The sequence below is a fragment of the Haliotis rufescens genome, unplaced genomic scaffold, assembly GCF_023055435.1.
Source record: "Haliotis rufescens isolate VD_foot unplaced genomic scaffold, xgHalRufe1.0.p SCAF_8, whole genome shotgun sequence".
Taxonomy (NCBI): domain Eukaryota; kingdom Metazoa; phylum Mollusca; class Gastropoda; order Lepetellida; family Haliotidae; genus Haliotis; species Haliotis rufescens.
The window spans coordinates 38,596,887-38,612,199 of NW_025964372.1; the positions used below are offsets into that span (position 1 = coordinate 38,596,887).

Consider the following 15,313-nt stretch of genomic DNA (forward strand, 5'->3'; position numbering starts at 1 on the left):
ATAAAATATACACCTGGAAAGCGGAAGTCTTGTCAAAACGAAACAAGGATTACAGTTGTCAGACAGGTGAAGGACACTCTCTCGCGCCCTGTGTTCAAATCATCGGCACCAACTCAGGTAAGGGGTAAACTGTTCACACAACTGTACTGAACAATGGTTTTTCTGGTGTAGAATGTGTTGCGGTATTTACCAGATTTAGTACTGTACACTCAGTTGTTGACAACACAGCCACACCCTGTTAGATATACAACTGCAGATATTGTAACAGTCATTTGTCAGTCAGTCAGTATCACATAGATCAGGTGATACTTAACACAGCTGCCGACTGTCCCGTGATTACGCGTGTGACTGTTTGTGACTGAAGCCATATTGAAGTGGAAGTAAACCATGTGTGGAATCCACAGAGTAAATCGTTACAAGGAGTTTGTGTTAGACTCAAGAGTTGTGTCCCTTTGATCATCTTGTGCAAGTCAAAACATGCACCTGTCTTCATACGTTCATTGTGACTTGAGTTGTAAACATTTATGGTTAGTGGCTTGGTCGTTGTCTCGCATATTTGTGCTTTAAACACTGAATAAGGTTGACTGTTAAAGGGCGGAAATGTGATTTTGTTCGATTGAAATAGTGAAGTATGACACTTGAGTATGGGTAACTGGACAGTTGTTGGTTTCATCTGAACATATATCCAGATGTCGACCCTCACGCTTGCAAGGGCATCTTCATCGAGGGTAAGAAAAACAATTATAGGTGACCGGCACTGTGCACAAACACCTTAACTTGCCAATTTGACGGTTATGGTTCTAGTTGTGTACATGTGGGTTTTTTTGTTATTGTTTGTTTGTTTGTTTGTTTGTTGGAGGGGGGGGGGGGGGGGGGGGGGGGGGTTGTTGGTTGGTTGTGTGACTGGCTGAACAAAACGATACTCGAGGTTAACGATGTCCATTATCTTTACAGAGTTGTGTCCTTTTGATATTCATCCTCACCATCTGCACTACAGGCATCTGATTCACTTTGTATGTAAGACACTTGAGGTTTGTACATTTTAATGTTTAAAAGTGTGTCAAAAGTCGTCTTTGGGTATGCATTTTTAATAGGGTTGCAAAGTTGCGTGAAATATAATTGTATAGACTAAGATAGTGATGTTTGACACTTTACTGGATAGTTGTAGATTTCATCCAACATAAGGTATCAGAAACTGATATCTGACCTACGAAGAAACTACCTCAATTTGCATTTATTGCTCATTTTCAGATAGGCGTATATATATATATATATATATATATATATATATATATATATATATATATATATATATATATATATAAACAATTGTTGTCTGGCAATGCTCAAAAGTGATTTATAAGTGCATTTGCAAAGGGCAAAACAGTGATGAACATTATGTGAATAGACTCCTGAAAACACCATGCAAAGTGTAGCTGATTCTGTAGGTTTTGATTTAAAAGAAGTGAATTTTAATACTCATGCAGTTAATATCTTATAATGGAATGGTTATGTATATTTAAGGTTTAAATCATCTACTCACGGCTTATGTCTGTATATTCCTGTATTGTCAGTTCCAAGTTTCGCAATGTCCTGTGAGAGCCGAGAATCTGGATATGTGGACAACTGGCAGTCAGGGAAGACTGTCACAGAGTGTAATCTGCGCATGCTCGACACGGAAGACTTCTGTGACGTCACTTTCTTATTGGGGTCAGAGAAACAGGTGGTCCGAGCTCACCGCTACGTTCTTGTCAGTCGCAGCTGTGTCTTCCATGCAATGTTCTGTGGCCCCCTGGCGGAGAAAGGGGAGGTAACCATTCCTGACATTGCTGCAGACATCTTCAAAGAGTTCCTGAGGTTCGATTAATCTTTTAATTTTACAAAACAATCAAATACCCAATGACAAAACACCTTCCATTTTACTTTGCGTGATATGTACCAATGTCTCCAAGTCACTTGGCAGACAGAAATGTATTCCTCCACAATGAGAGTCAATTTAAACTGTATGAATTTGCATATTTCCTTGAAGTGTTCAGTCTTCCTGCGTCATCAAGGTAGCCTTGTTGTATCTGTAATACATGACTACCCGACCAAGCAAGTCTGAAGTAAGAATATCATGTAGGTTAACATATACAGGTAACTATAAACGTCCTCACTACAGAATAACCAGTATAAATTATCCAACGAAACAGATTCCATTGGGTGTAAAAGTCAATGTGGCGATGAAAATTTTGTAAATGGATCACTGAAATGTCTAAACAAGTGTCATATATATAAGACAACCTAACCTGATTGTGCTATTTGGACGTGAATTAAGTTGATAAATCTCATGAAAGCTTGGTTTTAATTACTCGTAACATTGAAATCCTACAAACTGTTGTAGGTATGTGTACACAGAGAAGACTACTATCAACGCTGAAACAGTCACAGGACTAATGTACACCTCCAGGAAGTATTCTCTGGATGCATTGTACGATCTGTGTGTAACGTTTCTGGAGACGTCCCTGTCAGAAGACAATGTCTGCCAGATCCTGGAGCAGTGTCATGGTTACGGGGAGCTAGACCTGGAACAGAAGGCCCTGAAGATCCTGACTGAAGGAGGGGAGAGAGTCATCCAGTCTCCAGGGTTTGTAGATCTCTGTCCTTGTTGTCTGGAAAAGTTCCTCAAATCAAACACTCTGAACCTGAAAGAGTCCGACATATTTGAAGCAGTCGTGTCGTGGACAAAGGAGCGGTGCAGGAAGGAAGGTGTGAGTGACACGCCTGAGAACCGACGGAGACTCCTGGGAGATATGAGGTATGAGATCCGGTTTACCAGCATCCCCCTGGAGTATCTGGTGAAGGTTGTCGGCCGATCTGGTGTGCTGACAAACAGTGAGAGAGTTCAGATAATTGACAGATCTGTTGACTCGACTGTTGATATGTCTCCATTTACAACTGTACAGAGAAAGAAGTCGGGCGTTGCTCAGATGCAGGAGCTCAATATTTATAAACATGTAAGCAGATTTCGATATGCGTCAGATTGTTGGTATTTTGCTGATACAATCAGCAGGCATGCTATCTCGTTTTCTGTCACTCACAACATTCACCTGAAAGGATTTCAGCTCTACCGTGAAGAGAGTAATGACGACTTCCTACTGAGTATAAGGGTGTATGACCAAAATAACATAGTTGTTGCTGAACCCTTATTGAACACATGGATGACTCTTCACAGGAACCAAGAGATGACTGATGTCCTATTTCCCGAGTCTGTACCACTGCAGCCAAGCACAACCTACAGTCTGTGTGTGGACCTACATCCCGGTAGCTATTACACTGGGTTTGATGGAAAGAAGACTGTAACCAGTGATGGAGTACAGTTCACATTCTCACACTCCCCACTTGACACTGCAGGAACATCACCACAGTGTGGAAACATACCTGGCTTGATATTCAGCATCCCAACAGAGATGAAGTGTTTGAAAAGATGGTGATACTGTCAATTCTTCCACTCAACCATGGGATGAGATAATGACCACAACATTCAGCTAACATCCTGTGTGCGTTTGTACAGGATTTGATGTGAATACTTTATTGAAATTTCAATTGGATGTACTTTTAAACAACACTGACAGCTTGTGCAATTGTATGTTACGTTCACATGTTACATCATTTTCGTTTCATAGTTTCTATAGATTGACTGTCTGCCTGTGTAATAATGCGATTTACATATCAAATAATCAAATATTGTACTACACACTGAAGTGTTTTAATGTTTCGATTGCAGCTTAACACATCTTCTTACATCAAGTGATGCGTGCATGTCTAAGCGTTACTGTTTTGAATGTACAAAGATGTTGCTCCAAGCTGTGTACAGTGATTAGCCCCTGCCTACAGAAACAAATACCTTATTGGGTTGTGTTTCGCCGCCGTCAGACATTCTTTATATATAGACTCACAACACCAGGTACACTTCCAAATTTCATTTTAATCATCATATTTCATTAATTAAATACAGTTAAGTTAGCGAGAAAATAAGTCAATTCTTAACATTAAGTCCAAAAATGGCATACTCGGTTCTCTGCTAACACGGGTTCGTCTATTCAAATAAATATAATGTTAGCCAAAAACATAATGGGAATAAGTCAGGCAGGGCAGGGTAACTACGGCAGTCTGTAATCGTTGTCTCCAATCGAGGACCTTTACAACTTCAACTGTAACGGATTTGTTTTCTTCTCTAATGATCAGTGTACACACACACACGCATGCACGCACGCACGCAAACAAAACAAAACAAACAATCTGTCGACATTGTTCGTGGCGTTGATAAAATATTTGGCAATATATGAGTTCAATGCCTTGCTGAACTATGTCCCAATCCAGATATGCAGAAAATTATCAGATTATAGAACTTTCTTTGGCAATATATTAATTCAGTGCCTTGCTGAACTATGTCCCAATCCACATATGCAGAAAATTATCAGATTATAGAACTTTCTTTGGCAATATATTAATTCAGTGCCTTGCTGAACTATGTTCCAATCCACATATGCAGAAAATTATCAGATTATAGAACTTTCTTATTGATATTCCACTTTTAAATTATTGATTGTACCTGCAGCTCACATCAAAAGGAGGAACCATGGTGATAGAAAGCCAGCAACTCATTAATGTGATTACTACATCAATATTGACATTAAGTATGGGACATTGCACCTGTAATTCTGTTTGTGTAACCTGAACATATGATTTGAATCACCCCCGCTAGAAACATACTCTCTTTCACTACGCAAGCAAGCTACATTCATGTGTTATTCAATAAATCGCAATACAAACTGCAGATATTATTGTTATTATTGATAATAACCATGTCTAACTAGGGCACAGAGGGTATGGTGGCTTAAAATTGGTTGTTGGTGATCCATCGTCCATTTACATATTGTGCCGTCCCTCATCTGTTTTATGTTCTAAATAAACCTAAAACAGTAAAAACTGTGATATATTACTACTACCCCTTGGTGACAGTTTGGTATCATAATATAAATACATAGATTTTTCATCTCACGATATGGCTGAAATATTGGCGAAGGGAAACTAAAACTTGACTCACTCACTCATTCATTAAGATATCACTGACGAAACAAAGAATATTTTGAGAAATGGACCATCAAACACTTGCTTCGATCTCACCCTCTAAATGTAATGTTCATCCCTCCCTCCCCCGCCAAATGGCTGACGCACCATGTGGAGTACAACCTGGGATCATGGGATCGGGTTTTCAGACTCGCTGACCTGGTTGTTTCTTGTCTTCGTATCCGAATGCATCTCTGCAGGAAATGATTGAGGGAGCGGGTGTATGTTGTTTGACCAGCCGATAGCATCCCAGTTTTATCACTGCTTGTAGGTAATTGGTTATGATGACAAACAATCAGCCACGTTGCCGGGGAATCTCGGAATCCCCAGGGGTAATTAACCATGGGAACCACCCATCGTATTCATACCTCTCCCTGGGGACAAGGTGTTCAGATAAGTCCGAGAATTTCAATTTCAGATGCATGTAGGTATGTCAAAATAGTTTAAAACCATAAGATTCCATTATAATATTTGACCAAGGTAAATATTCATTTCACTCAATGCTTCACGGGTTTGTGGAGGAGCCTTGGGGGCAGTGCAGTAGTGGCGTGTGTCAACCCATTAAATGAGGCCGTGTTACCCCATAGAAGTAAAAAAGCCCTACTGAAGCAATGTGTGGAGTACATGCCCGTAAGATAATTTTGGATGCTGCACGGAAAATATTGTGCTGTTTGTGCTATGTCATGTCTGAGCGCCCATTGGTCATGCTTTCCCTCTTGCTAGAAGCAGGTCGCGTCTTGATTGGTCGGTTTATAATAGTAGCTACTCCCAAAGCGGGAGCATGTATTCACTGGTAAGGGGGGAACAAACCAGTGATGTTTTGACGAAAGATAAAAGGCTGAGCTGACTTACTGTAATGGCGAAGTGTCCATCTCTGTAGGTGTCCACGTCCGAGTGCATGACGTCCCCGTTCTTGTCTTGAGTCATTTTCTCGATGAAGTGCTCGTTCCGTGAAGAGATCAGGCTCTAAACAAGTCGAAACGACGTTGATGAACATAACGTAGATACACAGATGACTTGTTCTTGACCATAAGTGCGAGATGTTCAACACTGTTCCGCTAGCGTTGTCAGCCCACTTTTGGGTCATGTCAGAATGACCTTTCATCCGACCAATCAGAGTGTCGGCAAAGTGATAGTTGGATGTGATTTCTAATCCTGCAACATCAGAAATGTTAATACATGGTATTCTGAACGACAGTTACGGTCTGTACGACTGATGCCGTCAAAATCATCACCCATCTCTCGCTTCAATGGGATAAACATTTAAAACAGAAGACTTTCCACACTGTCTTGCAAACTCGGCATCTATTAGACCTTCAAGTTTCTTTAGTTTAGTATTCAAATTTTGAATCGATATTTTTCAGAGCTAGTCTGGAATGGAAGTCGCCGGTTTGACACTGGCTGCTTTCTGACTGGCATATGTTGTAAGTAATTTCATTGGTAAGTCAAAGTTCGCGAAAGGTCGTTCTGACGTGACCTGTATTGGGATGTCCTCAGATCTCCGTGTATCGGTAGCGAGCACTAAGATCTCATTTTAATAAGATTGTAAGCGACACGTTTGATTAGGTTGTCCATTTGAATTAACGTTTCATGTGTCTGGGCAACGTAATTCGATTTTCCTCCAAATTGACAGGTTTATGCTCCTATTGCCTACAGTTCATGGTTCAGGGCACACAATTGCAAAACCTTTATCCCTAAATCGTAATTTCTCTGTGCCAGTGCACCCTGTTCACGTAAAACCAAAATACGTTATTTTTGGTATGTGTTGTTATCCTTGCTGTCACGTGGGTACGCACACACACACACACACATACACGCACTCGCACACGCACACACAAAGGCACACACACACACATGCACTTTCATGTAAGTACAACAATCTTGAACGAAACGTTGAACCCCATTTCAACTCATCTGGAACTGTACAAAATCGACCCAGTGATTGACGGAGTTGTCCTCCGTTTGATATTAACTGAAGCGCACATAAAATTTACACCTTGAAAGCGGAAGTCTTGTCAAAACGAAACAAGGATTACAGTTGTCTGACAGGCGAAGGACGCTCTCTCGCGCCCTGTGTTCAAACCATCGGCACCAACTCAGGTAAGGGGTAAACTGTTCACACAACTGTACTGAACAATGGTTTGTCTGGTGTAGAATGTGTAGCGGTATTTACCAGATTTAGTAGTTTACACTCAGTTGTTGACAACACAGCCACACCCTGTTAGATATACAACTGCATATATTGTAACAGTCATTTGTCAGTCAGTCAGCTTCACATAGATCAGGTGATACTTAACACAGCTGCCGACTGTCCTGTCATTACGTGTGTGACTGTTTGTGGCTGAAGCCATATTGAAGTGGAAGTAAACCATGTGTGGAATCCACAGAGTAAATCGTCACAAGGGTTTTGTGTTAGACTCTAGAGTTGTGTCCCTTTGATCATCTTGTGCAAGTCAAAATATGCACCTGTCTTCATACGTTCATTGTGACTTGAGTTGTAAACATTTATTGTTAGTGGCTTGGTCGTTGTCCCGCATATTTGTGCTTTAAACTCTAAATAGGGTTGACTGTTAAAGGGACGAAATGTGATTTTCTTCGATTGAAATTGTGAAGTATGACACTTGAGTGAGTGAGTGAGTTGTGTTTAACGCCGCTTTTAACAGTATTCCTATGACACTTGAGTATGGGTAACTGGACAGTTGTTCGTTTCATCTGAACATATATCCAGATGTCGACCCTCACGCTTGCAAGGGCATCTTCATCGAGGGTAAGGAAAACATTTATGGGTGACCGGCACTGTGAACAACTCAATTTGCCAATTTGACGGTTGTTGTTGTAGTTGTGTACATCTAAGCGACTATATGTCATTTATATGTTTTTGGGTTGTTTTTGTTTGTTTGTTTGTTTGTTTTGTTGTTGTTGTAGTTTGTTTTTTTGTTTGTTTGTTTGTTGTTGTTTTTTTTTGGTTATTTTTTTTTTTTTTGGGGGGGGGGGGTGTTTGTTGGTTGGTTGTGTGACTAGCTGAACAAAACGATACCCGAAGATAACGATGATTACAGAGTTGTGTCCTTTTGATATTCATGCTCACCATCTGCAGTACAGGCATCTGATTCACTTTATATGTAAGACACTTGAGGTTTGTACATTTTAATGTTTAAAAGTGTGTCAAAGTCGTCTTTGGGTATCTTTTGATAGGGTTGACTGTAAAGATTCGTGACACATAATTGTATAGGCTAAGATAGTGAAGTTTGACAATTTACTGGATATTTGTAGATTTCCTCCAACATTAGGTATGAGAAACTGATATCTGGCCTTCGAAGAAAGTACCTAAATTTGCATTTACCGTTCATTTTCAGATAGGCGTGTATCATATATATATATATAAAAACAATTGTTGTCTGGCAATGCTCAAAAAGTGATTTATAAGTGCCTTTGCAAAGGGCAAAACAGTGATGAACATTATGTGAATGGACTCCTGAAAACACCATGCAAAGTGTAGCTGATTCTGTAGGTTTTGATTTAAAACAAGTGAATTTTAATACTCATGAAGTTATTATCGAATAATGGAATGGTTATGTATATTTAAGGTTTAAATCATCTACTCACGGCTTTTATCTGTATAATCCTGTATTGTCAGTTCCAAGCTTCGCAATGTCTGGTGAGAGCCGAGAATCTGGATATGTGGACAACTGGCAGTCAGGGAAGACTGTCACAGAGTGTAATCTGTGCATGCTCGACACGGAAGACTTCTGTGACGTCACTTTCCTGTTGGGGTCAGAGAAACAGGTGGTCCGAGCTCACCGCTACGTTCTTGTCAGTCGCAGCTGTGTCTTCCATGCAATGTTTTGTGGCCCCCTTGCGGAGAAAGGGGAGGTAACCATTCCTGACATTGCGGCAGACATCTTCAAAGAGTTCCTGAGGTTCGATTAATCTTTTAATTTTACAAAACAATCAAATACCCAATGACAAAACACCTTCCATTTTACTTTGCGTGATATATACCAATGTCTCGAAGTCACTTGGCAGACAGAAATGTATTTCTCCACAATGAGGGTAAATTTAAACTGTATAAATTCGCATATTTCCTTGAAGTGTTCAGTAATCCTGCGTCATCAAGGTAGCCTAGTTGTATCTGTATACATGACTACCCGACCAAGCAAGTCTGAAGTAAGAATATCATGTAGGTTAACATATAAAGGTAACTATAAACGTCCTCACTACAGAATAACCAGTATGAATTATCCCACGAAACAAATTCCATTGGGTGTAAAAGTCAGTGTGGCGATGAACATGTTGTAAATGGATCACTGAAATGTCTGAACAAGTGACATATATATAAGACAACCTAACCTGATTGTGCTATTTGGATGTGAATTAAGTTGATAAATCTCATGAAACCTTGGTTTTAATTGCTCGTAACATTGAAATCCTACACACTGTTGTAGGTATGTGTACACAGAGAAGACTACTATCAACACTGAAACAGTCACAGGACTAATGTACACCTCCAGGAAATATTCTCTGGATGCATTGTACGATCTGTGTGTAACGTTTCTGGAGACGTCCCTGTCAGAAGACAATGTCTGCCAGATCCTAGAGCAGTGTCATGGTTACGGGGAGGTAGACCTGGAACAGAAGGCCCTGAATATCCTGACTGAAGGAGGGGAGAGTGTCATCAAATCTCCAGGGTTTGTAGATCTTTGTCCTTGTTGTCTGGAAAAGTTCCTCAAATCAAACACTCTGAACCTGAGAGAGTCAGACATATTTGAAGCAGTCGTGTCCTGGACAAAGGAGCGGTGCAGGAAGGAAGGTGTGAGAGACACGCCTGAGAACAGACGGAGACTCCTGGGAGATATGAGGTATGAGATCCGGTTTATCAGCATGACCCTGGAGGTCCTGGTGAAGGTTGTAGGCCGATCTGGTGTGCTGACAAACAGTGAGAGAGTTCAGATAATTGACAGATCTGTTGACTCGACTGTTGATATTTCTCCATTTAAAACTGTACAGAGAATGAAATCAGGAGTTGCTCAGATACAAGAGTCCAATATTTGTAAACATGTAAGCAGATTTCAATATATGTCAGAATATTGGCATTCTGCTAAAACACGTTGCAGGCATGCTATCTCGTTTTCTGTCACTCACAACATTCACCTGAAAGGATGTCAGCTCTACCGTGAACAGGGTAATGAAGACATCCTACTGAGTATAAGGGTGAATGACCAAAATGACATAGTTGTTGCTGCACCCTTATGGAAGACATGGATGACTCGTCACAGCAACAAAGAGATGACTGATGTCCTATTTCCCGAGTCTGTACTACTGCAGCCAAGCACAACCTACACTCTGTGTGTGGACCTACCTCCCGGTAACTATTACAGGGGGGTTGATGGAAAGAAGACTGTAACCAGTGATGGAGTACAGTTCACCTTCTCACACTCCCCACTGGACACTGCAGGAACATCACTACAGTGTGGAAACATACCTGGCTTGATATTCAGCATCCCAACAGAGATGTAGTGTGTGAATTCATGGTGAAACTGTCAATTCTTCCACTCAACCATGGGATGAGATAATGACCACAACATTCAGCTAACATCCTGTGTGCTGTTTGTACAGGATTTGATGTGAATACTTTACTGAAATTTGAATTGGATGTACTTTTAAACAACACTGACAGCTTGTGCATTGTATGTTACGTTCACATGTAACATCATTTCCGTTTCATAGTTTCCATAGATTGACTGTCTGCCTGTGTGATAATGTTATTTACATATCAAATAATGAAATATTGTACTACACACTGGAGTGTTTTAATGTTTCGATTGCAGCTTAACACATCTTCTTACATCAAGTGACGCGTGCATGTGTAAGCGTTACTGTTTTAAATGTACAAAGATGTTGTTCCAAGCTGTGTACAGTGATTAGCCCCTGCCTACAGAAACAAATACCTTGTTGGGTTGGGTTTCGCCGCCATCAGACATTCTTAATATTTAGACTTACAACACCAGATACACTTCCAAATTTCATTTTAATCATAATATTTCAATTACTAAATACAGTTAAGTTAGCGAGAAAATAAGTCAATTCTTAACATTAAGTTCACTGATGGCCTATACTCGGTTCTCTGCTAACACGGGTTCGTCTATTCAAATAAATATAATTTTAGCCAAAAACATATTGGGAATTAGTCAGGCAGGGTAGGGTAACTACGGCAGTCTGTAATTTGTTGTCTCCAATCTAGGACCTTTACAACTTCAACTGTAACGGATTTGTTTTCTTCTCTCATGATCAGTGTACACACACACACGCACGCACGCACGCACACACCCCCACACACACACGCAAGCACGCACGCACCCCAAACAAAACAAACAAACTGTCGTCATTGTTCCTGGCGTTGATAAAATACTTGGCAATTTATGAAGTCAATGTCTTGCTGAACTATGTACCAATCCAGATATGCAGAAAATTATCAGATTATAAAACTTTTTTGGCAATATATGAAGTCAATGTCTTGCTGAACTATGTACCAATCCAGATATTAGCAGAAAATTATCAGATTGTAGAGCTTTCTTTTTGATATTGCATCTTTAAATTATTGATTGTACCTACAACTCACATCAAAAGGAGGGACCATGGTGATAGAAAGCCAGCAACCCATTAATGTGATTACTACATCAATATTGACATTTAGTATGGGACATTGCACCTGTAATTCTGTTTGTGTAACCTGAACATATTATTTGAATCACCTGCGCTAGAAACATACTTTCCGTCACTACGCAAGCAAGCTACATTCATGTGATATTCAATAAATCTCAATAAAAACTGCGGATATTATTGTTATTATTGTTAATAACCATGTCTAACCAGGTTGGCGTCTCTGCGCAGAGGGTATGGTGGCTTAGCATTGGTTGTTATTGTTGATCCATCGTCCAGTTATATATATATATATATATAACTGGACGATGGATCAACAATAACAATATTCGTTATATATACAGTCTTTAACGAATAAGGTCAATAAAAAAGTAAAGAGACATGATAAAAAAATTAGTAAACGTTAATTGATTTTAATTAACTTGAGGAAACTACTCATACCTTCAGAAATTTGTATTTGACCATCATTTACACACGCTACAAGATGCCCTTTTAAAAATACATACATAATTTAGTATCTAAAGAGGACCAGCCCATACGATATTCTTATCATGGAAAAACTGCCAGTATTCGAAACAGCTCTTCTTAATATTTGAGAGTAGATAGGCCCTAAGTTTATTCTTGTATGGTAACCATGAACACACAATGCCATTTAGAAAGTGGTCAAATGTAACAAATGTTACATTTGGGATAACTATTTCTGAGTAAAGTACAGATTCTCGTACATTTTCTGAGCGCCGTCCTGGATTCGAACCCACACTTACAGAGTGAGTACGAGATTCTGTACTTTACTCAGAAAGTGTGATCCCAAATATAACACTTGTTACTTTTAACCACTTTCGAAATTGTATTGTGCGTTCATAGCTTTCGGCCATGGGAGCTGTGCCAATTTACACACGTCAGAGGGGTAGACAAAGTACGTGATCTGGACTACCAGTTATTGGATTTTCATTTTGTGGAAGCCTCGGTGGCTGAGTGGGTTAGATCGCTGACTATGTGTGCTGGCGATTAGGTGCCTCACTCTTGCAGTGTGGGTTCGAATCCCGGAGTATTGTCGAATCATAGATTATTATTTTAATTGTTCGCAACTAGTTTTACTTCTAAACTGTGATAGTCTAGTTATTATACTGTCCGTCGTTAACAGATTTTATTCATCTAAGTTTAAATTGCATTAATGTTCTCGTCACTATATGGCTGAAATAAAAATGACGTAAAATTTTAACTCACTCACTCGAATTTCGGACGGGACTCAACCCCCAAACGTACAGGAATCTGTACTTAACTCAGAAAGTGTTACATGGTAACCACGGCCTGTAGAAAATATAGTAAAGCATCCATGGTTGACTTGGGGTAAAGGCAAGTGGTGGTGTAGCGACTTGCATTAAATGTGTTTGATGCCAATTTGTGTGAGCATAATCCCCTTAATGTATTCTCGTACTAATCGAAAACAAAAATATACAGAAGGTCCTGTTTTGCAAAGAATGGGTTGCCTAAAATGTAGCAGCTTCGGTTGGCTCTAAATATGCGGATCTGGAACCGAATTGAGCATGATTCATTTCTTGATAAATAATCATATTATAGTGTGATCTTATCTCGATTCCATCCAGTGTTCACGTAGTCTTTTCATTTAGTGTTCACGTAGTCTTTTCATTTAGTGTTCATGTAGTCTTTACATTTAGCGTTCATGTAGTCTTTTCATTTAGTGTTCATGTAGCCTTTTTATTTAGTGTTCATGTAGACTTTACATTTAGTGTTCATGTAGTCTTTTCATTAAGTGTTCATGTAGTCTTTACATTTAGCGTTCATGTAGTCTTTTCATTTAGTTTTCATGTAGTCTCTACATTTAGTGTTCATGTAGTCTTTTCATTAAGTGTTCATGTAGTCTTTACATTTAGTGTTCATGTAGTCTTTTCATTTAGTGTTCATGTAGTCTTTTCATTTAGTGTTCATGTAGTCTTTTCATTTAGTGTTCACGTAGTCTTTTCATTTAGTGTTTACGTAGTCTTTTCATTTAGTGTTCATGTAGTCTTTTCATTTAGTGTTCGTGTAGTCTTTTCATTTAGTGTTCATGCAGTCTTTACATTTAGTGTTTTTGTAGTCTTTTCATTTAGTGTTCATGTAGTCTTTTCATTTAGTGTTCGTGTAGTCTTTTCATTTAGTGTTCATGCAGTCTTTACATTTAGTGTTTTTGTAGTCTTTTCATTTAGTGTTCATGTTGTCTTTTCATTTAGTGTTCACATAGTTTTTTCAATTGGAGTTCATATCGTCACAAGTTGACATGTATATAGTTCGTGTCGTATCGGGGTATTGAGTGAATGCGTCACATGGTTGCTATGAGACAGGAGTGTGGACGTGAGACGCAGCAAAACAAGAAGTGGAGAAGTGGCGTCGGTTGTTACAAATGCACACGGCGCCCACAGCTTCACTTGTTGTTTTGCTGTGTGTAAATAGATGGCACGTTATTGGTCAGCTAGGGTGTTTTAGTTGAAACATTATCTATATTTCTCAATAAACCGGAGTGATAGTTTTATATCAGTCATGTAGTATACAACCCAAATGACGTGATCAAAAACATTCTATCTTTGTAGAGAGGAAAGAGACACATCTATCAGTGTCCCCTGCTATTTCTTGAATGACTATCTGTGGCGACTAATGGGATCGGGTATTCAGACTCGCTGACGTGGTTGTTTCATGTCTTCGTATCCCAATGCATCACTGCAGGAAATGATTGAGGGAGCGGATGTATGTTGTTTGACCAGCCGACACTATTCCAGTTTTATCACTGCCTGTAAATATTTGAATCTTAGAAAGGCATACAAGAGGTTAAAAACAACGATCCACCCGTTAGGAGTAGGATCCCAATCAATCAGCCAGAAAACTACCCGACCCCTGTCGATCAGATCTTTCCATTGAGTGAGTGAGTGAGTGAGTGAGTGAGTGAGTGAGTGAGTGAGTGAGTGAGTGAGTGAGTTTGATTTGACGCTGCTTTTAGCAATGTTCCAGCCATATAAAGGCACCCATGTTGGGCATCGAACCCGGGTTTAAGGCGTGACGAGCGAACTCCTTAACAACTAGGCTATCCCATCGCTACTAGATCCGACATTTGTGGAGAACTCGTTGAGTTTGGTTGGTGGCTTTTTATGGTTCATTATTTACATAGCTGGCAACAAACAACGTTTGTTTTTTAAGAATATAAGGGGTCACAACATGCCGTGTCGTCGCTGCAGTGTCCTGTGCAGAGTTGCGTCCCTTACGCTAACCGGAAACCTATGATTGTCAATTCGAATCTCATATTCAACCTGATAAGGCGTTTTAGCACAATACTCGTTCTCATGGGTTTCACCAACCTCGCGGACATGTGCTATATGCATTTAAATCTCGTTTTTGTTGTTTCTGTCAGGTACAATTGATAATTTCATCAAAACATAAAAGGTGAAAGGCAGAGGACAATTCAACCATGTCCCAATAAAATCTGTTAGGCGTATAACATATGGACGGTGTAACAATAGGATGGATACAAAACGAGAAGCGCTGGAAAAAA

The 15,313-nt window shown here is 39.7% G+C and overlaps 2 protein-coding genes across 2 annotated transcripts; both read left to right on the forward strand.

The window, feature by feature from the left end:
• LOC125376966 (BTB/POZ domain-containing protein 6-like) lies at positions 1 to 4,809 on the forward strand. Its single transcript, XM_048389691.1, has 3 exons — positions 1 to 117; positions 1,575 to 1,857; positions 2,384 to 4,809. The coding sequence occupies exons 2-3, from the start codon at positions 1,589 to 1,591 to the stop codon at positions 3,471 to 3,473; spliced, it is 1,359 nt and encodes a 452-aa protein (XP_048245648.1). The 5' UTR covers positions 1 to 117; positions 1,575 to 1,588; the 3' UTR covers positions 3,474 to 4,809.
• A 2,286-nt stretch (positions 4,810 to 7,095) lies between these two features.
• On the forward strand, positions 7,096 to 10,834 carry LOC125376967 (BTB/POZ domain-containing protein 6-like). Its single transcript, XM_048389693.1, has 3 exons — positions 7,096 to 7,212; positions 8,750 to 9,032; positions 9,558 to 10,834. Exons 2-3 carry the CDS (start codon positions 8,764 to 8,766, stop codon positions 10,627 to 10,629), a joined length of 1,341 nt encoding a protein of 446 aa, XP_048245650.1. The 5' UTR covers positions 7,096 to 7,212; positions 8,750 to 8,763; the 3' UTR covers positions 10,630 to 10,834.
• Positions 10,835 to 15,313: the final 4,479 nt, after the last annotated feature.